Source organism: Mauremys reevesii, linkage group 22, assembly GCF_016161935.1.
Source record: "Mauremys reevesii isolate NIE-2019 linkage group 22, ASM1616193v1, whole genome shotgun sequence".
NCBI lineage: Eukaryota > Metazoa > Chordata > Testudines > Geoemydidae > Mauremys > Mauremys reevesii.
Genome location: NC_052644.1, coordinates 7,159,404 through 7,187,037, shown reverse-complemented (window position 1 = coordinate 7,187,037; position 27,634 = coordinate 7,159,404). Strand labels below are relative to the sequence as shown.

The 27,634-nt window shown below is 45.5% G+C and overlaps 1 protein-coding gene across 1 annotated transcript in view; it reads left to right on the top strand.

Moving 5' to 3' along the window:
• Positions 1-26,781, top strand: part of PPP1R37 (protein phosphatase 1 regulatory subunit 37) — a 140,246-nt gene extending 113,465 nt beyond the window's left edge. The window contains exons 10-13 of the mRNA XM_039509649.1: positions 828-994; positions 2,848-3,820; positions 12,681-12,771; positions 24,058-26,781. Of these exons, the coding sequence (XP_039365583.1) occupies positions 828-994; positions 2,848-3,820; positions 12,681-12,763 (1,223 nt within the window). The 3' untranslated portion in view covers positions 12,764-12,771; positions 24,058-26,781. The remainder of the gene's footprint in view (positions 1-827; positions 995-2,847; positions 3,821-12,680; positions 12,772-24,057) is intronic.
• The last annotated feature ends 853 nt before the right edge of the window (positions 26,782-27,634 follow it).

The window sequence follows — 27,634 nt, the reverse complement described above, 5'->3', positions numbered from 1 at the left end:
GGGCATGAAGATACCAGTGGTGCATGTGCAGGCCAAATGGATGCTGCTAAGGAAAATCTCTGATCAAGGGCACATGCACACCAAGAGTGGAGCATCCATAGGGGGACACATCTCAAAGAACCACAGTTACTGCCCAGGGTGAGTAATCTCTTCTCAAAGTCTTACAAGACACGGTCCCTTCCACAAAGAGCCTACCGTCTATTTGCTTATGAAGCATCTAGATGTTTTGGAATCTGTGTTTTCCAAACTGTACTTCAATGGGAATCTGAAAAGTGTCAGTTGCTATGTTAGATTTATACAGTTTTTTTCATCTTAAAGGATCCCACGTTATATAAACTGCATATACAGGAGACAATTGAGTCCCCTCTGAAATGCAGGTACTTTTGGTTTAGAAAACATCTGCTTAACAATGCATAAAAGAACACCTGGGTTTATGCCAGTAAGTGAAAAATACCATCTCCAAACTGTAGCAATTGGTGGAATGTAGGAAGGGAAAATGGCATTATAAAATTGAAATACAGCCAGAGCATCAGTGCTAACACCCTTACTTGGCAGACTTTTATTTATGGGTGACCAGGATGTTGTATTTTCAATTTATTGAAAACAAATAGAGTTAATACTTAGATTTTTTTGTAGAGCAGATTGTTACAATAGCAAGAATCTGGACAAAATTCTGTAATGAGAAATGGGCCCCATCTCACTAAGCCTTGTCTAAAGTACACAAGTAAGAACCTTTCCCTGTTGTTTATGGGGAGCATGTTGTGAGCCAGTTTCTTTTTCTTTTCCATTGTCATGGTTCATCATCGGAGATCGTTCTTCCCCTACAGGTGCTGTGGCGGTAGCAGAATTCATTGCAGAGAGTCCAAGGCTCCTTCGACTAGACCTGCGGGAGAATGAGATTAAAACGGGGGGTCTGATGGCATTGTCCTTGGCTCTGAAGGTCAATCATTCTCTGCTCAGGCTGGACTTAGACAGGGAGCCGAAAAAGGAGTCTGTAAGTTGCACTGCATTTTTTGTGCCTGTGAACTTTGTGTGGTTCTAGACTGACATTACGTCTCAGAGAATATTCGTTCCCTCTCTCAAGCTCTCTCATAGCCAAGCCCATTCCTATAAACAACCAAAGCAGGAACCTCCCAAACTCAGTGTTCTAAAGCTGGGTCTAGCAGAGGTATAAACTTCCGGGTGTCTTTTTTTTGGTAGGCAAAGGTGCTCCCCAGGGTCATTGTGCCTGTCTGTCTCATCTGCCATAGCAACATGTTGAAGGTAGACCAGTCCTTTGTCACATTCATCAGGGACTTGTTACTTTGAAAGCTCCCAATGTCATGTCACATAATATGTCATGGCATAATAATGGGGTCCTAATTAAGCTGTTTACAGCTCCTTTTGAGTCACTTGATGCCTTTCAGCTCAGGCTTCCAATATGCAGAGTCATTTTCCTAGTGGCATTGACTCTGATCACACAGCAAATGAGCTTGCTGTAGACTCTGGTAACTGCACACCCTCCAGTGGGTCATATCATGGTAATGGAGTTAATCAGTCAATCATTCTGCCAATGTTTTTTTCCATATCAGTGTACCTGTCCAGGTGATTCTCCTCTTCATAAGCTGTAAAAAGATCCTTTGGATTCTTATCTACTCAGACAATCCACCAAGCTTTTTCTCACTTAATGCTAACTCTGTAATTTCTGCTCTCTGAGAAAGCCATGTATCTAAATGGCTGGGAGACTCTCTCTCACTATAAGGTCATATTGAGGCTTGTGTATGGCAAAAGTCTGCTTCAGCAGACTTGATCTGTTCCCATCCAGGAGATTTTCAAGGCAGCCACAGGGGAATTCTTTGTATGCATTCAACAAACACTATTGTTTTGATTCATAGACTCTAAGAGACCGTTGTGATCATCTAGTCTGACCTTCTGTTTAGTGCAGGCCATAGAACATGATTAGGCCTCTAGATAGGAATCAAAATTTGATCTGTTAGAATTTTTCTGAGCTAGGGGCTTCCAGACTCTGATCTTTTACTATTTTTTACTCAGTTTTTGGAATACCTTTATGATCTTCTTTCCAATTTCTTAGTGAAGTCTCAGTATAACTATATTCTTCAAAACCTCGATGTATACCATTTTTCTAGGTGTTTGTTAATGTATCTTCAGCAAAATGATAGTTACTTACCGGTAATAATTGTTCTCTAAAGTTACCCATGACATCACTTGCCCACCAGTCATTCCATAGAGTTGAATCAGTCCTTTCTATACCTATGGGAGTGATTTGACTTGTTGTTTTTTTAGTATTTGCATTGCAATGGCACTCCAATCAGACCCCAAATCAGGATGAGCGGGGGTCCTCCCATCGCACTGCATCTTGAACACAGTGAGAGACAATCCCTGCCTCAGTGTTACAATTTAAAAAGGAGTCATCCTTGGAGAACAGCAGTTACAAATACGTAATTTTTTCATTCCATCTTGTATCAACGCAGGAAAACAAAACAGGCTATTTATTGTAGTCACTTAATGAGAAAGCTTGACTACCTTTTAAAGCCAGAATCTATTGGCTTTGCTAACAAAGTCTCCTTGCTTTTAATCAATTACATTGAAATATAGTAGATGGACAGGTTATTCTTATAACTGCAGCAGATGTTTGCTGAAGTTTACTAGTTGGTTACCCACCCAAGTGGAGTTAAAGGTTTATCACTGTTCCCATATTTTCTGTGTAAGCAATTGGATAGCCCATAAAAATGGTGCAGAAATTGGTTTCTGCACCAAGACTGAGTCGTGCCGAGAGAGCTGTACATATGCTATATGCTGTATCTCAGACTATCTGAAGTTTCAGCAGTGTTTCTCTCCCTCTTGCAGGTTAAGAGTTTTATTGAAACACAGAAGGCTCTTTTAGCTGAAATCCAAAATGGTTGCAAGCGCAACTTTATTCTGGCCAAAGAGAAAGAGGAGAAAGAACAGAAACTTCAGCAATCTGCCTCTATGCCAGAGATCACCATCACCGAGCCGATTGAGGAGGGACCTGTGGAAAACAGCCAAGATGATGGCACAGCAGCAACACCCGAAGGAGATGAAGTGGGGGAGACGTTGGTGTCCAAAGAGAACAGGCATACAGACAAGGCAATAAACAGTGACAAAGATGGGGTGACGTATTCAGACTCTGACACAGATGATGAGGTAGACACTGGGTTAGTGACTAAAGATCTCAGTCAATCACAGAAACAACATGATTCTGTTCATGTAGATCATGTGCCCCAGACATTTTTTTCTCCTGAAAAGACAAGGGATGCACCTAGCTCAGAGGACAGAACTGCCTCTTCAAACATGGCTGAAGAAACAAACTGTGAGCCCAAAGGAGGGGGAAGCAAAGGGACTATACCAGGGGCTCAGGCACATGCTCTCTCTCAAGGAAATGAGAGGAGAATTTCTGTTTCCAGTCCTGGGCGAGGCCATAAAATCTTTGTAGTGACACGAGTGGAAAATCTACCAGAGAAAAGAGCAGAAAACACTACACGGCTGAAGGAGAATATGAGTGACCTGCAAGGCAATGCAGTGAATCAGTCTAAACTGATTGCGCAAACCCTACCTATGAAGACTGAATTTTTGGACTTGCAGGCAAATGGGACTGTTTCCAAGTTGGCTGCGAACTTGGAAAATGCACCATTGGCAGGAACCCCTGGATCAGTTTCAGAAAAGATGAACTCTGGGCCGTGTGAGAATACAGTCCATGAAACTCCACTTCCTAATGGGCTGAAGACAGAATTTGTTCATGCGCTACCAGATACGTCCTCAGGTGGTGCTGGGAAAATGGGGAGCTGTGCTGTCGAGCATGGTAAGACTGCTTTACATTATTCTAGAATTTATTCTCTGTTGTGCTGAGCTTGGATCTTCAAAACAAAGTGATTTCTGATCCCTGTTTCCTCAGCTCATAGGCTTGATAGCCAATAAAAAACATTTCAAAAGTCTGTCTCTCTTGGGGCTAGTGCAGGATTGTTCCATATTCTATTTTCTGCCGTGTTTTAGCTCATCTAATTCTGAATATTCTAAGCTGCTTCCACTACTAGTCTATGAACTTATTCCACAGTCTGATAGGTCTCATGGTCAAAAGGTTTTTCCCAATTCAGCCTGAATTGCGTCCTGTTACTCCTAGCTATACTTGTTTAATTTATTTTTAAGGCAACTATGATCATCTAGTATGACCTCCTGCATAACACAGATCAGAGATTCCCGCAGGAAATTATTTTCCCCTTCTATATGACTGAACGTTATTAATCCTACTAACTTGAGGCTGTAACTCTAGAGCATCTTTTTTACATGGACGTTGTATTTTGTGAACTAGGTCAGTGGCTTTCAACCATTAACACAGCATGATTCCATGTCTACAAGACAAAAAGTGTTGGGACCCCCTCACATCTACCCCAAAGAGAAGAGTGAGTGTTCTCATCCCCCCCCTTGACCGGTTCACAATCACCCCGAGCGTTGAGACCTCATTTATTTTAGGAAGATATTCACTTTTAATTTAATTTAAAGACTCCAAATGACCACTTGCCTCAGTAAGCTTTTCCAATGGCTACTGTTTGTGTCCTCTTAAACAGTTCTTGTTTCGTTTTGGTTTTATGCCGGTCAAATAAAGGTACTGTCTAGATTTACTGATCTAGACATGAAGATACGATTTGTTACATTGTCCTATTAAGGGCTCTCTAGGATCAAGGTTTGCAAGACGTAGTAGAAAAGCCTGTGTGGACCGTCTGGTTTGGGGAGACCACAGAGGAGAGCAGCAAAGAGTTCTGTGGCACCTTATAGACTAACAAACCTATTGGAGCATGAGCTTTCATGGGTGAATACCCACTTCGTCGGATGCACAGAGGAGAAAGTCTGACAGAGAAGTCCGAAGAACAAGGGGAAGTTAGGAAGTAGTACTTCTTTCTTCAAGCTCTCTAGAAGGGGATGCTAAGTAGTTTGGGTCCTTTCACCTTCTTCCAGACAGGGCCAGTTACCCTAACAGAAAGTCCCCTAATGTTTGTCTAACTACCTTGCAGGATCACAGAATAGCAAGGGCAGCTTCAGTGAGGGGATGACCCAACTGCTATGATTAGTGACTCTCAGTCGTCTGGCAGTGCAATAGTTTCTCTTCCTTCTGTGTCCCAGATACTACTGTCACATTGTCCAGAAACACGCTAGCAGGGAAAAAGTTTCAAACCACCGCAGAAGACCGGGTATGTTTTGAGGCTGTCATTCCATTTCCTGCCTGAGAAGTATGTCCTGGGATCTACCTAGCTATGTTCCCCACTAGTGTGCTGTCAAAGGCTCTAGTCTGCGCAGAGATGATAGTGCTAGTTCTTCACTGACTGTTGCAGGTGACTATGTACAGGAAAACGGCAGGGATTAGTTATAATCCCATAGATAGCTGTGACCAGCACTGTGCTTTCCTCAAGCTTCCTTGCAGAATGTTTAGCAAGGGGCTAAGCAATTCCTTCTTCTCTGACCATCTGTCAAAGCCTATGACCCATTTCTTGACCAAATCTGCCCTGGGATCAGAAGTCAGGCTCTTTTTCTTTCTAAGGGTTGGATGATGCTTGCACAATATTAAAATAAATATAAATACACTGGTTTATAAAATTATCCACATGCCTTGGAACACATGCCATCACCCCTTGTGCATGACTTTTTAGTATTTTTATATATTATGTGTATTAACGCCTAAACGCCCTACCCAAGGGCTAGGACCCCATTATGTTAAGCATGATTCAAATACAGAACAGAAGGATGCAGCAAGAGCTTACGTTCTGATAGGGGAGGAGGAGGAGGGACTTGTGGGATGGGAAGGTGAGCTGAGGGTTGAGGGAAGGTGCAGGAATATTACTGATGAACCTGGGAAGCTGAGTAACACATACTGCCGCTTCAGCCGCCACGGAACCTACATGATGCATATCAAAAGCTCAGATTTTTCTTCCAGAAGAGAAGAGACTAGCTTTTCCCACAGGGTGACTTGGGGTTTTGGGAGGTGCAGCATTGCTGGGGCGTTCTGGTTGGCCCAGAGCTCCTCTGACTGCGGTGGCGGAGGGTGGCTCAGGGCTCCAGCTGACCTGGGGCTTCTCCAGCTGCGGGGGGCTTGGGGCTCCATCTGAGGGGGAGTAAGGGGACTCGGGGCTCTGGCCATGGAGGGGGTACAGGCAGAAGGGATGGAGCCGGGGGCTAGCCTCCCCAAATGGGGGGCTCCACCCACCACCTATGCCAACTCCCATTGACTCCAGCGAGAGCTAGATTGAGGATTCCAGAGGATGCACAAGTCACCATAAAGAATGTAATTCACTTGTTTCATGGGTCTGTTGGCTTTGTAGGGCTGGCACTAGAAGCCCTTAGTTGCATTCTTATTATTGTAACATTTAGAGGCCCAGTCAGGATGAGGGCCTCTTTGTGCTGCTTTTGTCACTACAGTCAGCACGTCGAAGGCTTATGGAGATAGGGAGTATATGAGATGGGTAAGAAGTTGCCTTCTGGACACTTAAAGCTGTCATTCCTAACTAAAGCTAACCTTGAAAGCTTGCATCTCTTCTGCGCTCTGCTTTCATTGTTCCTGCTTCATGGAAATAGAAAATGACTTGCCCAGACCTTCTCACAACCCAAATACTTCCCAAAGGAGGCCACCTGGCCATACAAGAAACCTGGCTTTGATTTCCAATCCTAACTTATCATTTCTTGGGCCAGCCATAGCTGGAAGTGCTCTGCATTGCTGGGGTGTGGTTACAGCTGGAGTCGTTCAGTCCCTTGGCAAAACAGTGCTCAGTCCCTAGGGCGGAAGTGTCCAGTGTCACTCTGTAGTGACCTTTCGGACCAGTGTAAGGGACATTCAGCTTTGTAAACTAATTTCTAAAATTACCATTTCTGATAGCTCACTCTTTAAACAGGTCGTACCATTTTTTTAAAACAAGATTGCTTTTATAACTAGTTTTTATTATGGCTTTTTTCCTTCTCGATGATGATTTTCTAAAAGAGATGCTCTAATTCAGACAGGAATTATTTTGGGAGTTCTATAGCCTGTGTTATGCAGGAGGTCAGACTAGGTGATAGTGGGCTTTTCTGCCCTTGGAATCTGAATCTATAAGGGTTGCTTAGCAAGGGAGAAGCTGCCTAGCTGACTATAGAAGGGAAATAGTAACCACTCCTCTATGTATGGTGCTGTCAAGTGCCCAAAATAAACAAATGAGAAGCATAGAAACTTTTTCCCAATAACTGGATTTTAGGCATCATAGGCCTCAGTCCTGAAAACACACTCAATCAACTCTTAGCATGTGAGCAGGCACATTAAACTCAAAGGATTGCTCACTTGCTTGAAGCTGAGTATGTATACAAGTGTTTGCAGGCTATGTGCTTCAGTGTGCAGTTTGCTGTAATCTGCAAAATGGCATGCAGTTGGGGGCGAGATTGCTCTATTTTTTTCTTCTAGAGCTGCTCAGACTAGTCAGAAATAGTGTTTATTCAGCTAATTTAGCCTGCTTTTCTACATGCAAATTATCTGTGAATGGACTGATTTTTAGGCGTACATTTATTTGTGATGGCTTGACCTTTCTTCATTCTGCTGTATGAAAATATGCCCACAGGTGGTGGTTGGTCAGAAATGTAGGTTCAAATGCTTGTCATCTGTACGGGGGCCCTGAAGGCAAGTGTGTGTAATTGTTCATTATGTCACCCAGGCGTGACCAGGTGCCTGGGATGGACCACGTTAAGAATGCCACACTCAGGGCAGACCGCAAGAAACAGGGCAAACAATCCCCAAAACTGGTGGTAGATTTATACTTAGTCACCAAGCCGGTAATAAAAGAGCTTCTGCAGTACCACACTCGTTAACCAGAAGCCAAATACTGTCCCACTTTAGGCTTTCCAGCCCTTGGCTCCCATCCATATGAACAACTCTAATATAGTGAGAGGTTATTGAAAACTCAATTCACCATATGTGAGGTTCTTACTAGTCCCAAAGGATAAGACACTTATCTCCAGGTCCATATATAACTCAGACCTTACCCAAATACCTTGCTGTCAGCCAATCCTTAATAAACGAAGTAAAGATTTATTAAAACAATGAGTTATAAATGGTTAATGGATTATATGCATGCAAATGATCGCAAAGTCCTCATATCAGATTTGTAGCAGTGATGGAATAGACTGCTGGCTTGCAAAAGCCTCTCTGGTATTTACCAAAAGGTCTTTGGTCCATAGTTCAAGATGCTCCTTTTTGTTGTAAATCCACAGTCCAGAGAATTAGAACAGGAAAGAAGCAAAATGGAGATGTCTTAGGTGCCTTTTATACCCTCTGCCATGAGCATGGAAATGTACTGTCCTAAACAAAGCCCATAGCCTCTATGTATGGAAAGTTACTGGCCCAAGATGGAGTCTTAGGTCACATGAGCAAATCACATGCCACTACATGTTTTGCTGAATCACATGAGATACAGATACATAACCAATATTCATAACTTCAGATACAAAGATGATACGTGCATATAAACAGGATAATCATATTTCGCAATTCATTACTTTTCTATTGATAGCTTAAATGACATACTTTGTATAAGACTTATGGAAATTGTGTAACAGTGGTAACAACAGTAATATAGATCGTCACCTTATACTCCAATATATTACCCCTTCTGCTTAACAATCTTGTATTTATCTCAGACACTCTGTTTCCTTTCCCCATACCCATAGAAAAACTCTGCGTAGCTTGAAAGATTCTACCTTCCAGCAACAGAATTTAGTCAAATAAAAGATATTACATCACCCACCTTATCTCTCTCATATCCTGGGACCAACATGGCTACAACACTGCATAAAGCCTTTAATCTAGAAGACAAAGGCATGATAAAATCCAGTGATCAGAACCTGAAATTAGATAAATTAGATTTAGAAGTAAGGAGCAAATTTTTACCAGTGAGAATACTTAACCATTGGAACAACATACCTAGACACTTGGTGGATTTTCCACACTAGGAGTCTTTAAATGAAGATTGGATGTCTTTCTAAAATGTTTGCTCTAGCTCCACCAGAATTGATGAGCTTCATGACAGAATGGCAGGATGACATTCTTTGGCCTGTGTCATGCAGGAGGTGAGACTAGATGATCAGAATGCTTTCTCCTTTTCCGTAAAATCTATGAACTTTCTTTCTTTTAGTATTAAATTTGTGGTTAAGCTACTAGTATTCTGTAATTTCCTTTCCTCAGTTGGGAATGAGAGTGGTCACTTGAATTGTATAACATCTCCCCTAATATCATGACATGACAATGTGTCCCTTGGTCTATAATGAAAATGCATCATCTTGCCCCCTCTGGCAGAGCAGTTTGCAAGAGGTTTGTGTGACGCGTTGGATCCCCCTTCTGGGATGCCACCTGATGTACTAGGGTTTCACTGAGCCTGTCCTGCTCCACCAGCCTGGATTCCCTCTTCCTGTTTTGCTGAATTAGGCTCTCCGGCTTCTTGCAGCACACACACACAGGTAGGGCCACATCCAGCTGCAGACACAGACTGAAGTCAGCTCTGTGTGAGAGGATTCACCCAGCACTCACATGCACACCCCTATTCGGGAATAAACCCAAAATAATATTGTCTTGCACTGTATAAAAAGATCTGCATACCGCAAGCTCATAAGAATTCGCCCTCTCCCTCAACGTGAAGAGAAAGATATGCACAACTTCTTGCTCTCCACCCCCCAGTTAGCAATTGCACAAACCGGGTTTAATAATAAACAAAACAAACTGATTAACTATAAAAGGCAGATTTTAAGTGATTATAGGGGATAGTAAACAGAACAAAGCAGATTACTGAGCAAGTAAAACAAAACACACATACTAAGCTTAAGATCGTAAAGAGACTGGTTTCAAGAAGTAATTTCTCACCCTAAATGTTATTTTAGGTAAGTTGCAGAGTTCCAGTTATTTGTTCTTGCAGACTAGACCCCTGTCTCAGTCTGGACTCACCCCTGCCCTTCCTTTCAGGTTAGTTCCTTTGTCCCTTTAGTTTCTATCAGCAGTCCTTCTTGGGTAGGCAATGGAGGAGAGTCTAGATTAACCCCCTCCTGAGCCTTAAAAAGGATTTACCTAAGGCAGGAAATCTTTTTGATACTCATCACCCTAAAGAGGAAAAGTACCAGCAGTGTCCAAGGTGGTATTTTTTTTTTTGTATCAGGTGATATTATCACCTGACCTGGTAGTGTCACAGCTATGTCCCAGGATGCCTCTCAAGAAAGAGAAATTAGTATCTTCACAGTCTTATTGTTTCTTCCGAATGGCCCATCAAGGCTGTGATGGCCGGTTGTCGGGTGGGTGTCTCCTAAATACACCCACAGTTGTAATTGTTACATGCGTAACTTTAAATACAGAAATGATACATGCATACAAATTGGATAATCACATTGAGTAAATCATAACCTTTCCAATGATATCTTACATGTGCCATCTTGCATAAAATATATCTTAGTTATGCCATATTCATATCATAAACATATTTCCATGTAGAATATGGTTTGTAACATCAGTTTGTTTACAGACTCAGGTAGGGGCTTCTCCCGTAGGCTAGGGTGCCAGGTGCCAGGATTTTTTGGGCGGCATTTGTGCACACGGGGCGCGAGATTTTTTTTCGTTCTGCTCCGCGCGAAGAAGGACCTTCTGGACCCGTGCGCGTGCGCGCGACAGCGGCTGAGCAGCTCAATGACTGCAGACTGCGGCTGGCAGCTGCAGCTGGATTCGTTCTTCGCGGCGTCTTGAAATGGGAGATGAAGCTCCGGCTCACATGCCCTGTGGGGAGCGCACAAAATTCCGCCCCCCCCAGATTCTGCCTAGGGCTCCAGAAACTCTGGCACCGCTCCTGTACAGCCTCTTACTTCTTTTGAGTGTGATGTTTCACTTCCTATTTGACCAAACCAACTGACCGCATCTAGTTTAAGATAGAGGAAACACTTAGACTCTGGATACTGTAGATGCCAAAAAGATCTAATTCCTACCATCTGTACGTCCCATTAGATATGGTCGACCTTGGCACGCCAGCACACATTCTATCTTATCTCATGTAGCAGGCCCAGTCTTGGATACTTCCATGCTAAAAATCGGGGAGGAAGACAATAATGTGGGAAAACTGAATGGAATATACCATGCCATATATATCCCAATTAATAACTGAGGACCAGATCACACTGTTTACTTCTCTCCAACTACAGTAATGCCCACTTCAGAATTTCGCCTGGAAGTATTTGTGCTGCTGAAGCATCAGAACTTCTCAAATTTTGTAGAGAGCTATCCTATTTCCCCAGACTGGAAGCTACACTGTACGAGACTCACCAAAGCATTAATACAGATGTTTATACAGAGACAAAAATGTAACCAAGAATTGACAATAGATATCTCGTCCCCCTCCACGCCACCACCAGTGGAATAGAGCAACCCAAGAGGTTAAGGAAGCAACCTTGGACCTCTGATTCTGTCTCCACAAAAATCATCTTTCGCGTACATGGGTCTCTCCAAGGACTTGAGAAAATTAAAGCTGTCTCCAGTGATTTGACGTTGGAGGTGTGGAGGCAAAGGAGAAGTGTTGGTCATGCCCTATTGTTTTAACTTCTGGGATGGCATTAAAACCAGAATAAACATGATCATAGAGACTTCACTTGACTTTAAAGTAGGTACCTGTATCCTGGGTCATATACCTAGTAAATGGAGGCTATCACCATACGAAAGGGGATAACTACACAGAGCTTTACTGTCCAGTTTTGCTATCTTGGACAAGTACACCCCCATTACCTCGCTAGGCACAAAGTCTGGTGTAATGGACTGGCAGACCTGGCTGCGAAGAAAGGGATCACATACAATAGATGGGAAACCCCTGGGAAAATGTGGGTCTATTTGGGTCAGTTTCCTAGAACTGGTCAAGTAAAGAACCCTGTAGGAGGCCTGGATGAAAGCAAGTGTATAGATACACACACTTCCCCTTGATTTCTTCTCTCCATTTCACCTTTTTCCCCTTTTGATTTTGATTTCTTCCATGTTTGTTTGGTCTTTTGTTTTTGAATTTTTATGTGCCATTAAAAAAAAAAAAAAGTGCTCGGAGTATTGCAGTTAATATGTGGGAATCCAAGCACTGTGTCAATATCTTGGTCTTTTCTTTTTTCTGATGCATAGTACTCTTTTTACTTGTGTAATAGATTGGCATATTGCCTAAAACTAGTTTGGTTTATTATGAGAAACAAGATTGAAAATGTTTAATACATTTTAAAAAAGACAAGACCCTTCAGGTCAGCATTCCTAGTGGTTTTAAAAGGGAGGGACCTGTATTTTTATTGAATGGAGTGAGAATAGCATTACTTTACAGTGAGTGGGCTCCACATAGGGTATTTGGGTGAACTTGTAGGACTTGTGTTATATAGGAGGTCTGATGAGATGATGTAATGGTTGCTTCTGTCATTAAACGCTAGGAAATTCTTAACCTTTGATTGCTTCGTCTCTTTGCACCAGTCTCTTTTTATAAATTAATACAATAGGAGGGAAACAGCCTTATGTTTGAGCACTTACTCCTAGTCCATCCCAGGCTTCCTAATTTACATGCCCTACTGATCCCAGATTTGGGGAGTGACATGGTGCTGGTTTCTTAATGAAAATTAATTGGTCTTAAGGTTGCTGATTAATGAGGTTCATCCTTGTTTGTTTTCAGAATTAAACTGTTCCAAGAATGAGAAGGAGCTTGAGGAATTGCTCCTAGAAGCAAGTCAAGAGACAGGGCAGGAGCCACTGTGACACTTTAGGTAAGGAAACTTTCCGGTCACTAGCGTAACAGAATCAAGACAGAAGGAAACTAGAGTTTCTGAAAGCTGCTGCTGTTTCTGTGATGAAGAGAACAAACTGTTTTGTCTACAACGTCCTAGTTGCCAGAATAGCTCTAGGTGTGAGACATGCTGGTGAATCTGTGCTATCTTCATTCAGACACAGTCAAGCATGTCTGTAATAAAAACAAATTCTAGACCTAGGTCAACCTGACTTCACACACCCAAAATATTTTCCCTGTGCAAAAAATAACATGTGACCATGTAATTGTGTCACAACGCATACGCATAAGGAGGTGGCAGTGTTAGTGTAGTACAGGCGTTCCTTGTGGTATTTCCTAACTTCTGAGGGCCTGACTTTACCACCCGAATATCATGGTTTCAGTGCAGTTTTTAGTAGATAATTTATTTATATCAGTGGTTTTCAACCTTCTTTCATTTGTGAACCCCTGAAAAATTTCAAATGGCGGTGTGGATTCCTTTGGAAATCTTAGATACAGTCTGCAGATCCCAGGTTGAAAACCACTTTTCTATGGCATTGACAATCTTTCGCAGACTCCTTAGACATAGTCTGAGAACCCCAGGGGTCCATGGACCACAAGTTGAAAACTACTGATTTATATATAAATTATACATATATTTAAAAAACTATGTTACCATTGTCATCCACTCATAAAACTTCTGTAGGCGGAGAAGCTATACAGGTCTGTGTGGTGGAGAGAGGATATATTAGTGGATAGGTGCAGGCCCAAAGAGCTCTCCAATCTGAGTAAACAGTGGTACAGACTGAGTGGAACATCTGTTTCATCTTCATGAGGCTGTGGCCTATCCTGGTCTCGTTCACTGGCATTGTCCAGATGGTATGATTTACCCTGGCTGAGCATTAGATCATCTAATCTGACCCCTGTATATTACAGGCCATTAAATTTAACCCAGATATTTAGCCCAAAGTATTTCAGTCCTCAGGAGACTAAACTGATGTGTGCCACAGGAAGAGAGCAGAAAAGATCAAGGTGCCACCAGTGCCCGAGGGCCCTGCAATAGCAGGGAATTGATTAGGTGAGATGTGGTCAGATGATCTGAGCAGGCAATCCACTGCAAAGAAAGGTGAAAAACCCCCAAGATCCCTGCCAATCTGACCTGGGCCTCAGTCTGTTGATTGGTATGACCCTGAGCGTGTGAGCAAGTCACCCCAGCCAGGAATCTAGAAGAGAATTATCTGTACCACCTCAGAGCACTGGTCCACCCCAACTGGTGTCCCATCTCCAGCCATGGCCAATCTCTGACGTTTCAGAGGAAGGTGGGAAAAAACCCAGCAACCCCCACTGAGAATACATCTAACCAGTTGTGCGTTAGGGGAAAAAATGGTGGAGGAATCATACAAGTATAGGCCTGGAAGGAACCTCCAGATGTCATCTAATCCACCCGCCTGTGCTGAGGCAAGACCAAGTAAACCTAAGCCATCCCTGACAGATGTTTTGTCTAACCTGTTCTTAAAAACCTTCAATAACAGGGATTCCACAACCTCCTTTGGTAACCTATTCCAGAACTTAATTATTGTAACATATCTTAACATATATGAAGACTGTTATCAGGTCTTACCTCAACCTTCTTTTCTCTCAACTAAGCATGACCAGTTCTTCTTCAAGTGATTGTTCATGTCCATTCATCTTAGGTGTGTGCGCTCGCCACATGCACTTGTGACAGAAGTTTTTCCCTCAGCAGTATCCGTAGGGGACCGGCTCCGGCACCCCCAGGAGTGGCGCGCACATGCCATGGTATATAAGGCGCCGCTGGTTTCCCCCACCCTCAGTTCCTTCTTGCCGTCAGTGACAGTGCTGGAACTGTTGCTGCTTCAGTTAGTGCTCTAACTGCTCATTCGTACAAACTAGTTATCTTCTGTTTATACGGTTTATAGTTTTATACTGGTGTTGATAAATCCCTTAGCTATAGTTAGAGACGTTGTAGGTCCCGAACGGGACTTTGCCTCAGGATAGGGCATGCCCCAATCCCCAGGCTTTAAGCCCTGTGATTGCTGCAAGAGGCCCATGCCCTTTAGTGATTCACACAGCAGTTGTCTGTGTTGCTTGGGCGAAGGAAATATTAGTGAGAAGTCTAAAAGTTGCAAGTTCTTCAAGCCAAGGACTAAGAAGGAGTGTGATATTCATTTAAGAGCGCTCCTTATGGAGTCGGTCCTCACTCTGGCACTGGAGCAACGCTCCGACTCAGCGCTGAGTACCATGACCTCGGTGCGCAGCGCCCCACCAGGACCATCCATTAGCTGGCACCGGTCCCCATCCGTGGCTCCGACCAAGAAGCCCAAGAAGGCGGGACGAGGCTGGTCGCCAACCTCCCTCAAGGGAAAGGATAAGACTGGGTGTGAGCAAGGTCTCAGGCCAGGCAACTCTTCACCCACATTGGGATCTGGGCCCAAGCTCTGGGGGAGTGATGTAGCCCAACCCGCTCCCCGCCGGCTACCCCTGATAGCGGAAGAGGCCTCTGTCAGCTTTGGGTGCCGTCCATGCTGGAGGCCCTGCAGATGGTGCAGGAGATAATTTCCCTCCTGGTGCCGCCCACACCAGTTCCTGCAGTTCCCCGATCACGGGGTAAACCTGCATTCGGACCGCTTCGGTCCCCACCTCAGCAGCACCGTTCCCCGTCGTAGGGGATGTCCCGCCAGCGCTCACCATCCCATAGCCACCACACGTCTGACCGCGATAGGCAGACGCAGTGTAGCCCAATTCAGTCCCCAGACCTTGGGCATGGGCAGAGAGGCTCGAGGCACAGCTCTCCCGCCACTGGGCCCAGACCTTTGGAGGCACACGCTTCCCCGGCAGGAGTACCGGTCCCGGCACCCAGTATCTCTGAGACTGCTGTACCGCTCCAGGGACCCATCAAGGGATCAACGGTACCATTCTTCGGACCGTCACCGATCCCCTAGGAGGGCATCACCACGTGTGGGTGCTTCCCAGTACCGAGCCCGCTCTTCATCCCGGTACTGCTAGTCAAGCACGAGATGTAGATTTCCAGCTCCAAGCCTGGTCACCTGGGAGTGACCACTCAGGATCCAGCCCTGGTTCGGAGCGAGGTTCTCTGATGGTGGGACAATCTCCGGTATTGGCGGTACCGGCTACATTATCGGCACCGAAACCAGCCCCGTGGCCTCAGGCACAGTGACCGATGCCGTGGTACCCACTGAACCCGTGGGGGTTCACACAGCCCTCCCATGCCACACGCTCAGTGTCCGGTGCCTTGGAGAGACCAGCTACTGCTCTCTCCCACCCTCCTCTGGTGCATGAAGCCTCAGGCACAAGGACCCCGCAAGTCCAAGAGGGAGCAAGGGAACAAGCCACTGGGCCACCAAAGGTTGGGGAGGACCTTGCGGCACTGGTGTCTTCCTTGTCGTTGCCAGACAAGGCTATAATGGGGCCTCCTCCCCCAGTTCCTCCGAGTGACGCTAATGCGCACCAGGAACTACTGAAGAGGGTCGCTGCCAACCTGGGTCTTCAGGCGGAAGAGCCAGAGGACTCTCTCTTCGATGGCCCCTGCTCTATTGCACCAGCCAGGGTGGCTCTGCCCCTTCATGATGGGGTCTCTAAGATCACTAATGCCCTGTGGCAAACTCCCTCCTCCCTGCCACCCATCTCAAAGAGGGCTGTGTAAGTACTTTGTGCCATCCAAAGGCCACAAGTATCCTGTACACCTACCCTGCTCCCAACTCCCTAGTAGTAGAAGCTGTTAACCATAGGGAGCGACCGGGTCAACCCGGCAGGCAAGCGTTCGTTTTGAGGGTATGCCCAAGGGCAACATACCGGACTGTTCCCAGGATCCTTCCTCCCTTATTTTTGCCAACCGCCTTTCTCCTTTCCTCCCTGTGTGGGCATCTATAACATCAGACTGATGGGTCCTCAGTACAGTGGTGCAGGGTTACACCCTTCAGTTTCTTTCTACCCCTCCTTCCCACCCCCCCGCCCCGTCCCTCTTCAGGGACCAGTCTCGCGAGAGTCTCCTTGAGCAGGAGGTAGAGGGGTTACTGCAGCTAGGTATGGTGGAGATCATTCCTCTAGAGTTCAGGAACGAAGGGTTCTGTTCCCTCTACTTTTTAATCCTGAAGGCCAAGGGTGGTCTACGACCTATCCTGGACCTGCAAGACCTGAAGCACTTCCTAGCAAAGCTAAAGTTCCTCATGGTCTCCCTGGCCTCCATCAATCCCCTCCCTGGATCCGGGAGACTGGTATGCTGCCCTCGATCTGAAAGATGCGTACTTTCACATCGCTATCTTTGAGGGACACAGACACTTCCTCCAGTTTATGGTAGGTCCCAACCACTATCAATTTGCAGTCCTCCCATTTGGCCTAGCAACAGCACCAGGGGTATTTACCAAGTGCATGTCGGTGGTGGCTGCCTACCTCAGACGTTGGTGTGTCTAGATATACCCATACCTCAACAACTGGCTAGTCAATGGCAGAGCCAGGGCCCAGGTCCAAAGGGATGTGGTGATGCTGTTAGCCACCTACCGTCGTCTCGGCCTGTTGGTGAACGACAAAAAATCCACGTTAGTTTCAGTACAGAAGATAGAGTTCATCGGAGCGGTGCTCGACTTGACCTGCCCCAGGGCATTCCTGCTGCTTAAGAGATTTAAGGCACTGATGGACCTCATCGCAGAAGTGTCTGTGTTTCCCCTGACCACGGTCAAGGTTTGCCTGCGCCTACTAGGTTGCATGTCAGCATATACACATGTGGTGCGCCATGCCAGGCTCTGGATGCAACCCCTGCAGCAGTGGTTGGCGAGGGTCTACTCCCAGTCCAGGGACCACCTGGAGAAGGTCATCACCATCCCCATGACGGTACTTACCTCGCTGTGATGGTGGACCGACCCCAGGAAAATCCTGGAAGGAGTTCCCTTTGTCAGCACTCGGATGCCTCGGACCTCGGCTGCGGGGGCACACCTCAGCACCCTCCAGACCCGAAGTATGTGGATCCCCTAGGAATTGATGCCACACACAAACGTCAGAGAGATCAGGGCGGTGTGCAGAGCATGCGCCGGTCTTCCTGCCTCACCTGTTGGGCAGAGTGGTCAGAGTCCTCAAGGACAACACAATCTTGATGCAGCAAAGAGTCCGTCCTGTGGCACCATATAGACTAACAGACGTTTTGGAGCATGAGCTTTCGTGGGTGAATACCCACTTAGTCGGATGCAAGGCACTGCATTTAGCCGTATGGAGTGGAAATCCATCAACCTCATGAAGAAACTTGCTGTTAGTCTATAAGGTGCCACAGGACTGTTTGCTGCTTTTACAGATCCAGACTAACATGGCTACCCTCTGATACTTGACAATCTTGATGTTCTACATCAACAGGCAAGGCGGAGCATGATCCTCTGCCCTCCGTCAAGAAGCCCTCCATCTCTGGGACTTCTGCATCGACCATGGAATCCATCTAAAGCATGTCGCCTTCTGGTGCCAGAAACATGCTAGCAGATCACCTAAGCAGGGACTTCTTCTCTCACCGCGAGTGTGTACTCTACCTGGATGTTGCTGGCATAATCTTCCAGAGGTGGGAAACTCCCTACGTGGATTTGTTCACCACCAGGCAGAACAGGCAGTGCCATAGGTTTTGCTCCACACAGGGTCTGGGTAATGGCTCCCTCTCCGACACCTTCTTCCTGCCATGGGTAGGAAGCCTCATGTATGCGTTCCCTCCGATTCCGCTCATCAGCAAGGTCCTAGCGAAAATCAAGAGGGACAAGGCGCAGGTTATCATGATCGCCCCGGCATGGCCTCACCAGCACTGGTTTGGAACGCTATTAAGCTTGTCAGCAATCGCTCCCTGGCCCCTGCTGAACCAACCGGACGTGCTGTCACAGGATCACAGCCGACTCTTGCACCCCAACCTCTCATCCCTCAACCTCACAGCGTGGATACTGTGTGGCTGAACCCAGATGAATGGGCCTGTTCAGAAGCGGCCGAATGGGGCATCTCCCCTTCAAATTCTTTGGTGCAGTCGATCTTGGATTACCTGCTTCATTTAAGGAACCAGGGCCTGGCACACTTCTCTATCATGGTGCATCTGGCGGCCGTTTCGGCCTTTCATCCACCAATCCAGGGGCAGACTGTGTTCTCTCATGACAACGGTCATGTTCCTTAGAGGAGACTCTTTCCTCAAGTCCGGTCCCCAGCCCCTCAGTGGGATCTCAGCTTGGTTCTGTCCAGGCTCACAGGCCTGCCCTTTGAACCTTTGGCCTTGTGCTCCCTGTCTCACCTATCATGGAAGGTAGCTTTCCTGGTGGTGGTGGTGATGTCAGCGAGGCGAATCTCGGAGCTGCGAGCCCTGACCTCAGAACCGCTGTACAGTCTTCTATAAGGACAAGGTCCAGCTCCATCCCCACCCGGCCTTCCTTCCCAAGGTGATGTCCACTTTCCACATGAGCCAGGACATCTTCCTTCCAGTCTTCTGCCTTAAGCCCCATGAGACGAGTGAAGAGAGGCGCCTTCACACTTTGGACGTAAGAAGGGCTCTGGCTTTCTACTGAGATCAGACAAAGCCTTTTCGTAAGTCAACTCAGCTTTTCATCTCTACAGCTGATAGGATGAAGGGCCTCCTAGTGTCCACACAGAGGATTTCTAACTGGATCACCTCTTGCGTTCGGATCTGCTTCAAGTTGGCAGGAGTCCCTCTGCCCCCAATTGTCAGAGCCCACCAGAACACAGGCATCTTCGGCAGCCTTCCCAGCACACTTCCCGATCCAGGACATCTGTCGAGCCATGACGTGGTCCTCAGTGCACACGTTCACAGCCCACTATGCCATCACTTAGCAGGCCAGGGACGATGCTGGGTTCAGCAGAGCTGTGTTGCAATCTACGTGTACGTGAACTCCTACCTACCTCCGAGGGGTACTGCTTGGGAGTCACCCAAGTTAAATGGACATGAGCAATCACTTGAAGAAAAGACCGTTTCCGTAACTGGTGTTGTTTGAGATGTGTTCCTCATGTCCATTCCACAACCCGTCCTCCTTCCCCAGTGTCGGAGTTTCCAGCAAGAAGGAGCTGAGGGTGGGGGGAACTGGTGGCACTCTATATACCGTGACATGCGCGCGCCACTCCAGGGGCCACCGGCGCCAGTCCCCTATGGATACTGTTGAGGGAAAAACTTCCATCACTGGTGCATATGGCGAACACACGCACCTAAGTTGAGTGGACATGAGCAACACATCTCGAAGAATGCCAGTTACAGAAAAGGGAACTGTCTTTAACTTTCCTCAATGGTCAGACTTTCTAAACCTTGTATCATTTTTGTTGCTCTCTTCTGGACTCTCTCCAGTTTGTCCACATCTTTCTTAAAGTGTGTTGCCCAAACCTGGACACTGTACTCCTGCTGAGGTCTCACCAGGTAGAGCGGGACAATTACCTCCAGTGTCTTACATGAGACATTCCCATTAATACACCCTAAACTGATAATAGCCTTTTTTCAATTGGATCACATTGTTAGCTCATGTTCAATTTGTGATCTACTATAACCCGCAGATCGTTTTCAGCAGTACGATCCCCAGCTGTTTATTTCCCATTTTGTAGTTGTGCATTTTTTTCCTTCCTAAGCATTGTCCTTTGCACTTGTTTTTATGGAATTTCATCTTGTTGATTTCAGACCAGTTCTCTAATTTGTCTGTCATTTTGAATTCTAATCCTGTCCTCTAAAGTGTTTGCAAACCCCTTCCAGTTTGCTGACATCATTAGATTTTATAAGCATGCCCTCCACTCCATTAGCCAAATCATTCATGAAAATGCTGAATAGTACCTGGCCTAGGACAGACCTTCTGGGGGCGGGACATCACTAGATATGTCCTCCGACTTTGGCAGTGAACTATGCTTCGATTATGGTCTATCCACCAGTTATGCACCACCTTTTAGTAATTCCATCTAGACTACATTTCCCTTGTTTGCTTATGAGAATGTCATATGGCACCGTATCAGAAGTCTTACTGAAAATCAAATTGTCATGTCTGCTACTTCCCACCTATCCACTAGACCATTAACCTTGTCAAAGGAGGAAATTGGGTTGATCTGGCATGATTTATTCTTGACAAATCCATGTTGGTGATTACTTATCCCCCTATTATCCTCTAATTGCTTATAAATTGATTGTTTAATAATGTGTCCCCATATCTTTTCGAATATCAGAGCGAGGCTGACAGGTCTGTAGTCATTCTCCTTTTTAAAGACAGGTACTGTTTGCTCTTCCCTAGTCCTCTGGGACCTCTCATGTCCTCCACACCCTGAGTGGGCAGCGGGTGGTTATTCCACTCCCAGAGCTACTGAGCCCTTCCAGTGCTTTCTTTATGGTACTGGGACCACTGGATGCTAATCCACCTGACAGTAAGATGGTATCATGGACACACAGGATCTGTGCTGTGCCCTAGCCTTTAAACAGTCCCTTGGTGGTTCTCCTTAAAGTATGCGAGACCCACAAGGGGTCCCAATCTTCCTTAAGGGCAGGCCACATGCCTCTGAGACTGAGTCTCTGGGCTCCAGCTCTCCTGCTTCTCACCTTGAGTTCTGCCCAGCAAGTTCCATTGTGGTAGTCTCCTATTCTGAGACTTGTGCCCTCTTCTGGGACCAATGCACCTCACCAGGTATTTGCAGGGACATCAGGCAGCCTTTTCAGAACAACTGGCATACACCATCGGAAAGTCCTTAAGTTAGCAGAGAGAAGTACAGGCTAAGACCGAGTTCAGATTGGCCAACATCACAGTTCTGTCCAGCCAAGCTGCTCTAGAATCCATTTTGACTCCCTCTTTCTGTCAGTCAGTCCCAGGGGAGAGCTCTGTGTCCCTCCAAAGGCCAGCTCCTAACACAGCCACATGACACCTTTCGGTCCATTGTTATCATCCTGCAGGATCCCTGCTGAGTTCAAAGGTTCTGTCTGCTGGAGTTTCCCATTGTTAGGTATCAGTTATTCAGTCCTCAGGGTTCAGTTGTCTTTCCAGAGCCTCCATTGATATGGGTTGGTTTCAGCCAGTCTGTAGCAACCCATTCATATCACCCCAGATATTCTCATGTCTGCTCTTCTACCTCACAAACCTTTTAATCCTTCTGCACTCACTGGGTAGCAATTCGTAGTCACGTATGACACTTCCAAGCATGAGAGACAAGGTGGGTGAAGTAATATCTTTTATTGGACCAACTTCTGTTGGTGAGAGAGACAACAGAAGTTGGTCCAATCAATATTACCTCACCCACCTTGTGTCTCTCATATCCTGGGACCAACACAGCTACAAGTACACTGCATACTTCCAAGCATATCAATTCCTAATAATATTACAGAAGATTTCACTTTGTCACAGACGGCCTTGGAAGGGCCCAACAATCTAGACCTTTTTGCTGGGCTCCCCCAGTTGTTCAATTCAGGTTGTGATGTTCTGAAGGACTCAGTGTGCTACATATCTGCATCAAAGGTTTTATTAAAAATAAAGTGTAGTTTTAACCCTGGTGGTTAGGAGCATATGAGATTCCTGCGTGATTTGTTATATATTGCAGATTGGGACATCACCAGAGGTGTTGCTTTAGAATATTATGCATGTGCTGTACACTGACATGACAGAAATAATACATTTTAATAGTAGTTGCCCTTAAAAACTTTTCAAGAGGTTTAGTTACTAAATAACATTACTAGGATAACTGCCATACTCTGTAGGTATTTTCTATATTAAGTGGAAGAAATACTGCAAATGCTGCGATTTAGTTTATCTAGTTAACTAATGATGATTAGTACAGTAGCTCCTCGCTTAACGTTGTAGTTATGTTCCTGAAAAATGCTACTTTAAGCAAAACAATGTTAAGCGAATCCAATTTCCCCATAAGAATTATGTAAATAGGGGGGCTTAGGTTCCAGGGAAATTTTTTTCTCCAGACAAAAGTGTGTGTGTACACACACACACACACACACACACACACACACACACACACACTAAAAGTTTTAAACAGTTTAATACTGTAGACAGCAATGATGATTGTGAAGCTTGGTTGAGATGGTGAAGTCAGAGGGTGGGATATTTCCCAGGGAATGCCTTACTGCTAAATGATGAACTAGCACTTGGCTGAGCACTCAAGGGTCAACACGTTGTTGTTAATGTAGCCTCACACTCTACAAGGCAGCAGGAATGGAGGGAAGGGAGACAACATGGCAGAGAGAGACAGAGACATACACCCTGTGTGGGGGAGAGATGCGCATTGCCCCTTTACGTATGCTGACCCCACTTTAAGTACACTGCCCTTTTAAGTAGATTAGCAAGTTGAGACAGCAGCTGCTGCCAGCAAGCTCCCTCTGTCCTGAGCCGTTGTGTGTCTCCCCCCGACCTCCGCTCTATAGAGATGGTGTAAAGAAGCAGGGGGCAGGAGCAGAGGGAAGGGGGACACCCTGACATTAGCACCCTTCCCCCCCACCTCCCCGCACTGCAAGCAGGAGGCTCCCAGGAGCAGCTCCAAGGCAGAGGGCAGGAGCAACACAGGGCAGTGCGGGGAGGGACAGCTGAACTGCCTGGCAATTGCACACAGATACTTAGGGGAGCAGGGAGCTAATAGGGGCTAGTGGGGCTGCCAGTCCGCTCTGATTCCAAGCGCTCACCAGCTAGCTCCAACGGGCTGCTCTTTCTGCAAGCAGTAAACAAAGCAGGCGGCTGCCAAATGACGTTATAAGGGAGCATTGCACAACTTTAAACAGATCATGTTCTCTAATTGATCAGCAACGAAACGACGTTAACCAGGACGATGTTAAGTGAGGCGTTACTGTATTGTATTTTTAAGTCTGTGTTTTATGATGTTTTCTTAAGAGGAGCTGTGCTCCAAGTTAGTGTGTGTATCTGATTTTAAATAAAATTGTAAAGGGAAATGTAGGGTACCTAGTTGGGTGTCAGTTATTATTGAAATAGATCTTAAGAACAGGTATTAAACTCTTGTGGTAGATGTAGTAGCCTTAGGCAAAGAGGCTGGGAGCTGTTCCAACTCCATTCTGTGGTTTGATATTAGTTAGGATAAAAGAACATAAGGAATATATGTATAAGGAAAACAAATCCTCCTGTCTCAGCCACTCACTGCTGGGGTTAGCAGCACGCTGCCTCTATAGGGCTGGCTAGTCTATAGCTGTGGGTGATGGAGATTTTTGTGGCTTTCTCAGGAGCATCTGGTGCTGAGCACTGTACAAGAGAGGCCACAAGCCTGCTGATCCTGTCTGGCAATTCCTGTGATGTCTGACTTTGTGTTTGTTCTCTCACAGCTCCTCTGGGTCGATCTACGTTGAGCTGAGACTGTCTTGGGACGTGCCTGTGTAGCTTTATTCCCTTTCCACTCCACATGATTCAGAAGAACCTTGGTCTGCAGTACAGAGGTTATTCTTTTTCAAAACCATGTGATATTTCCTGCCCTAGACACTTTTCCCCACATTCTTGACGCTGCCCTATAAGGAAGGACTCGGCTATTTTCAAGATGATTCAGGAAGGGAAGGAGAACAGAGAGAAAATCTTACCAAAAGAGTGATTTCCCTACCTGATTCCAAGGTGAGCTCTGGCACCTGATGGAAACGACACTACTTTCTGACCTTCTGTAGACACTACCTGATGCATTTGCATTTTTCTTTCTCTGTTTCTCTGGAATTACCACTGTTACTGAGTAATTTGTAAGGAGAAGATCTCCTCAATCCTGGAGACCGGGCATTGGACAGAAATATTCTCCAATTCAAATGGGAGATTAAAAACCCAGAGCCTCATGGTTCAGGCCTGGGATTGCTTTCCACACACTACAAGTATCCCAGGTCTCTGAAGGCTAGTTTAAGAAAACTGTTTTCTAACATGGAAACCTGCTAGCAGAATGGTTGCACATGATTGTGTCCCTGGGAAGCATGGCACTGACAAGCTGTAGTCACCTGTTGAGACTTGTATTGCCAGACAAGCTGTCCAGGGCAGGCTGCATCCACAGCCACAATGGTTATTTATTTTAAATTCCTTTTTTAGGTATATATTTATCATGAGCTTCAAAGTACTGAACAGGATTTAACTTAGAAAACAATGTAGAATTACTTTTAGTCTAACCTGCAGCCTTTTTGGAACTTTACTCCTGGTTTGCAGAACTCTGCCAAAAAGCACCATCAGAAATACCTTCCCGTGCAAATCCTACACAGAACACCACACTGACATAACTAGCCGGCGTGCTTGTGCACACACACACGCGTTTGTGAGATCCACATTTCAGGGGACTCCCTGCCTGTGATGCGTTCAAGAGGCAGAACTAATACCCTTGAGGACGAGGTGAAATTCCTTACATCGTTGTGTCTCTCTTGGGGGAGAAGGAATCATCATGGCTGAGTCTATTCTAGTTTCCTAACTTTATAAGCTTCAAACAGAAGGACAAATTACCCCCTTTAGCAAGGTTTTCTCAAAGCCATATAGTATGGAACTGACAGTGTGAGAGAGAGAGGGAGGGTGGGATGGAGCTGACTCAGTCATCTTCATTTGGGGGCTCATCCAGCAATCTAATACTGAGCCAGAGGCAAATATGCAGTAGAAATAGTTGGATCCTCTACATTTTATTACATTAAAGGGAGTCTAGGATCACCTGGTTTGTTTAAGTTACTGCCGTCCTTCTGTTTTGGATTTTCCAACTCCTTTTGTATTTGGCTGAGGAAAGATTCAGGGGACATGTTACACCATTAAAAGATGAACAGGAATTTGACTTTTCATGATTGTGTAAGTAGCTTTCATTTAGCTGGTCAGCGGGCCTTCTGATTCAGTGTATACAATCTTGCTTTAGAGAATATGTGCCCCTTTTACCAAAGGTTTTTCGGGATGAATTTTCAATTCTGCATTGGAACATGCTCCATTCCATAAATTGTGCTTAATACAGAGAATCCCAGAGGCTGTCACACCTTTGATAGGACGAATATACCATTAGAGGTGCCTTTCCTTTACTCTTCTTGCCAAGGGAAGGAATCCGTTTGCTCTGGAAAAGGTGTTCAATTTTCTCAGGGAGGGTTCTCTCTCAATGTCCCAGGGCTTGTGAGATTCTGCTGGCCGAGCACTCTGGTATCGAGAGTGTGGAATGGGTCATTATTTTAGGCTGCAAAGTCCCACTGCAACATACCACACCCTGCATAAAGCATGACACCCAAAGAGGCCATTATTCCGAAGTCACTATTACAATGAAAGCCAGAATTTCCAGAGTGCAAATCCAAATGAATGGAATGCCTGCCCTGTACCTACAGCCAGAAAGAGGAGCTGGCCTGTTGGGGAGGAACCAGCAGTTCTAAGGCAGCATTGAGGTGTTGGGCAGAAGGCTTCAATATAGCACATGCAAGAGGAACAATCAAGGAAGGGAAACAAAATTATGCAGCAAACCTTTTTTTATCGTGTAGCAAGGCCTGTTAGCGTAAAGTCCGAATGATGTGGGTCATAAGAGATTGAACCATCTTTATTCTTGAGTTGGAGAGGAAGGAAGACTCGGTAGGTTAAATTAGGTCTTGAACTACCATTCTGGTTCAAATCCACGAGGAATGGCAGACAGACCCTCCCACCAGCCCCCAAAAATGGTTATCGGAAGAGAAATATTTCTGTATATGTGGATTACTGCTCTGCTATGAAGAGAAACCTCGGAAGGAAACTATGGTACTAATCTGTAATTTAACAAATTTATTGTATAAACTGACCAGAGAAACAGCCTAGAGAGGGGGTTGTTGGGTAGAACTTAAGCTTTTTTTTATTTTTTATTTTTTCTTAAGTGCAATAAATCTATCAGGGAGCTGTGAGGGCACTTCATTGCATGGGAATCAAGGCTGGAGATGCAGAAATTTTAGCTCTTCGTGCACTGAAACTGAATCACATTAGGAATTTGCTGCATTAACACGACGTACAAAGGATGGTGATTTATTTGCTAATGTTTGTCATTTCTTTCTGTTGTGTATTTTTGTTAACACTGTTTTCTATTAAATGAAAACTGCATTCGTCACTGACTCCTCCTGTCTGTTTGGTACCTACAAATGACACTTGTTTTGTTCATGGCAAAGAAGAGAAGGTGAGATTTCACTAGAACTGAAGCAATATCCTTTCCAAAGGAACTCTGCAGAGCTAGCGCTACCATCCACTACCCTGGCAAAAAGAGCCATTAGGAAAACCAGACAGTGGTTTGAAGTTCTGCATGGTACCTATGGGTGTGAGCTTGATAGGACAGTCTCAGTCCAGTGGTCCAGCCTCTGAAATGCTTGTCTGTCCTCTCCCAGGATATTCCTGTTCCGAATGTATTTGCCCTTTTGTTTTTCACTTTGATGGGTAAAATACCTGTCAGGCAAACCCCTGTAAAGCTACACGAGGATCATCAGTGGGGTTTTCAGAAGCACCGAAATGAGCTCAGAGCACAAGTCTCATTGGCTGTCACTGGGGTTGGTGCCCCTAAGGCTCTTAGATGCTTCCCACCCAAGGAGCTGGCTTCTTGGAAGAGATGAGTGAGATCCTGAAGTGGGTAAGGACCGCTGTCCGTGGGCTCAGGGTATTTGCCCATCTTTGGGAGTCCCATTGCAGTCTGTGGCGAAGTTGGCAATGCTCTTCTTGAGATCTCTTGTTACTCAGTGTTAATGAATTATTTGTGCAAGAGAAATGTTAAAATATTACAGGTCACAAAAATGAGATTTTACCAAATATTAGTGGTTTATGAGAAGAACCAGCTGTCAAATAGTGAGGCCTAAGCTCATGATGATGGTGACCGTGCAATTCTAGGCAATTCCCTGCTGTACATGTGACAGGAAATTGAGCTTCATCTAAAACATATTTCGTTGTATGCGTTTCTTCTCCTCCGTATGCTGCTCTGAC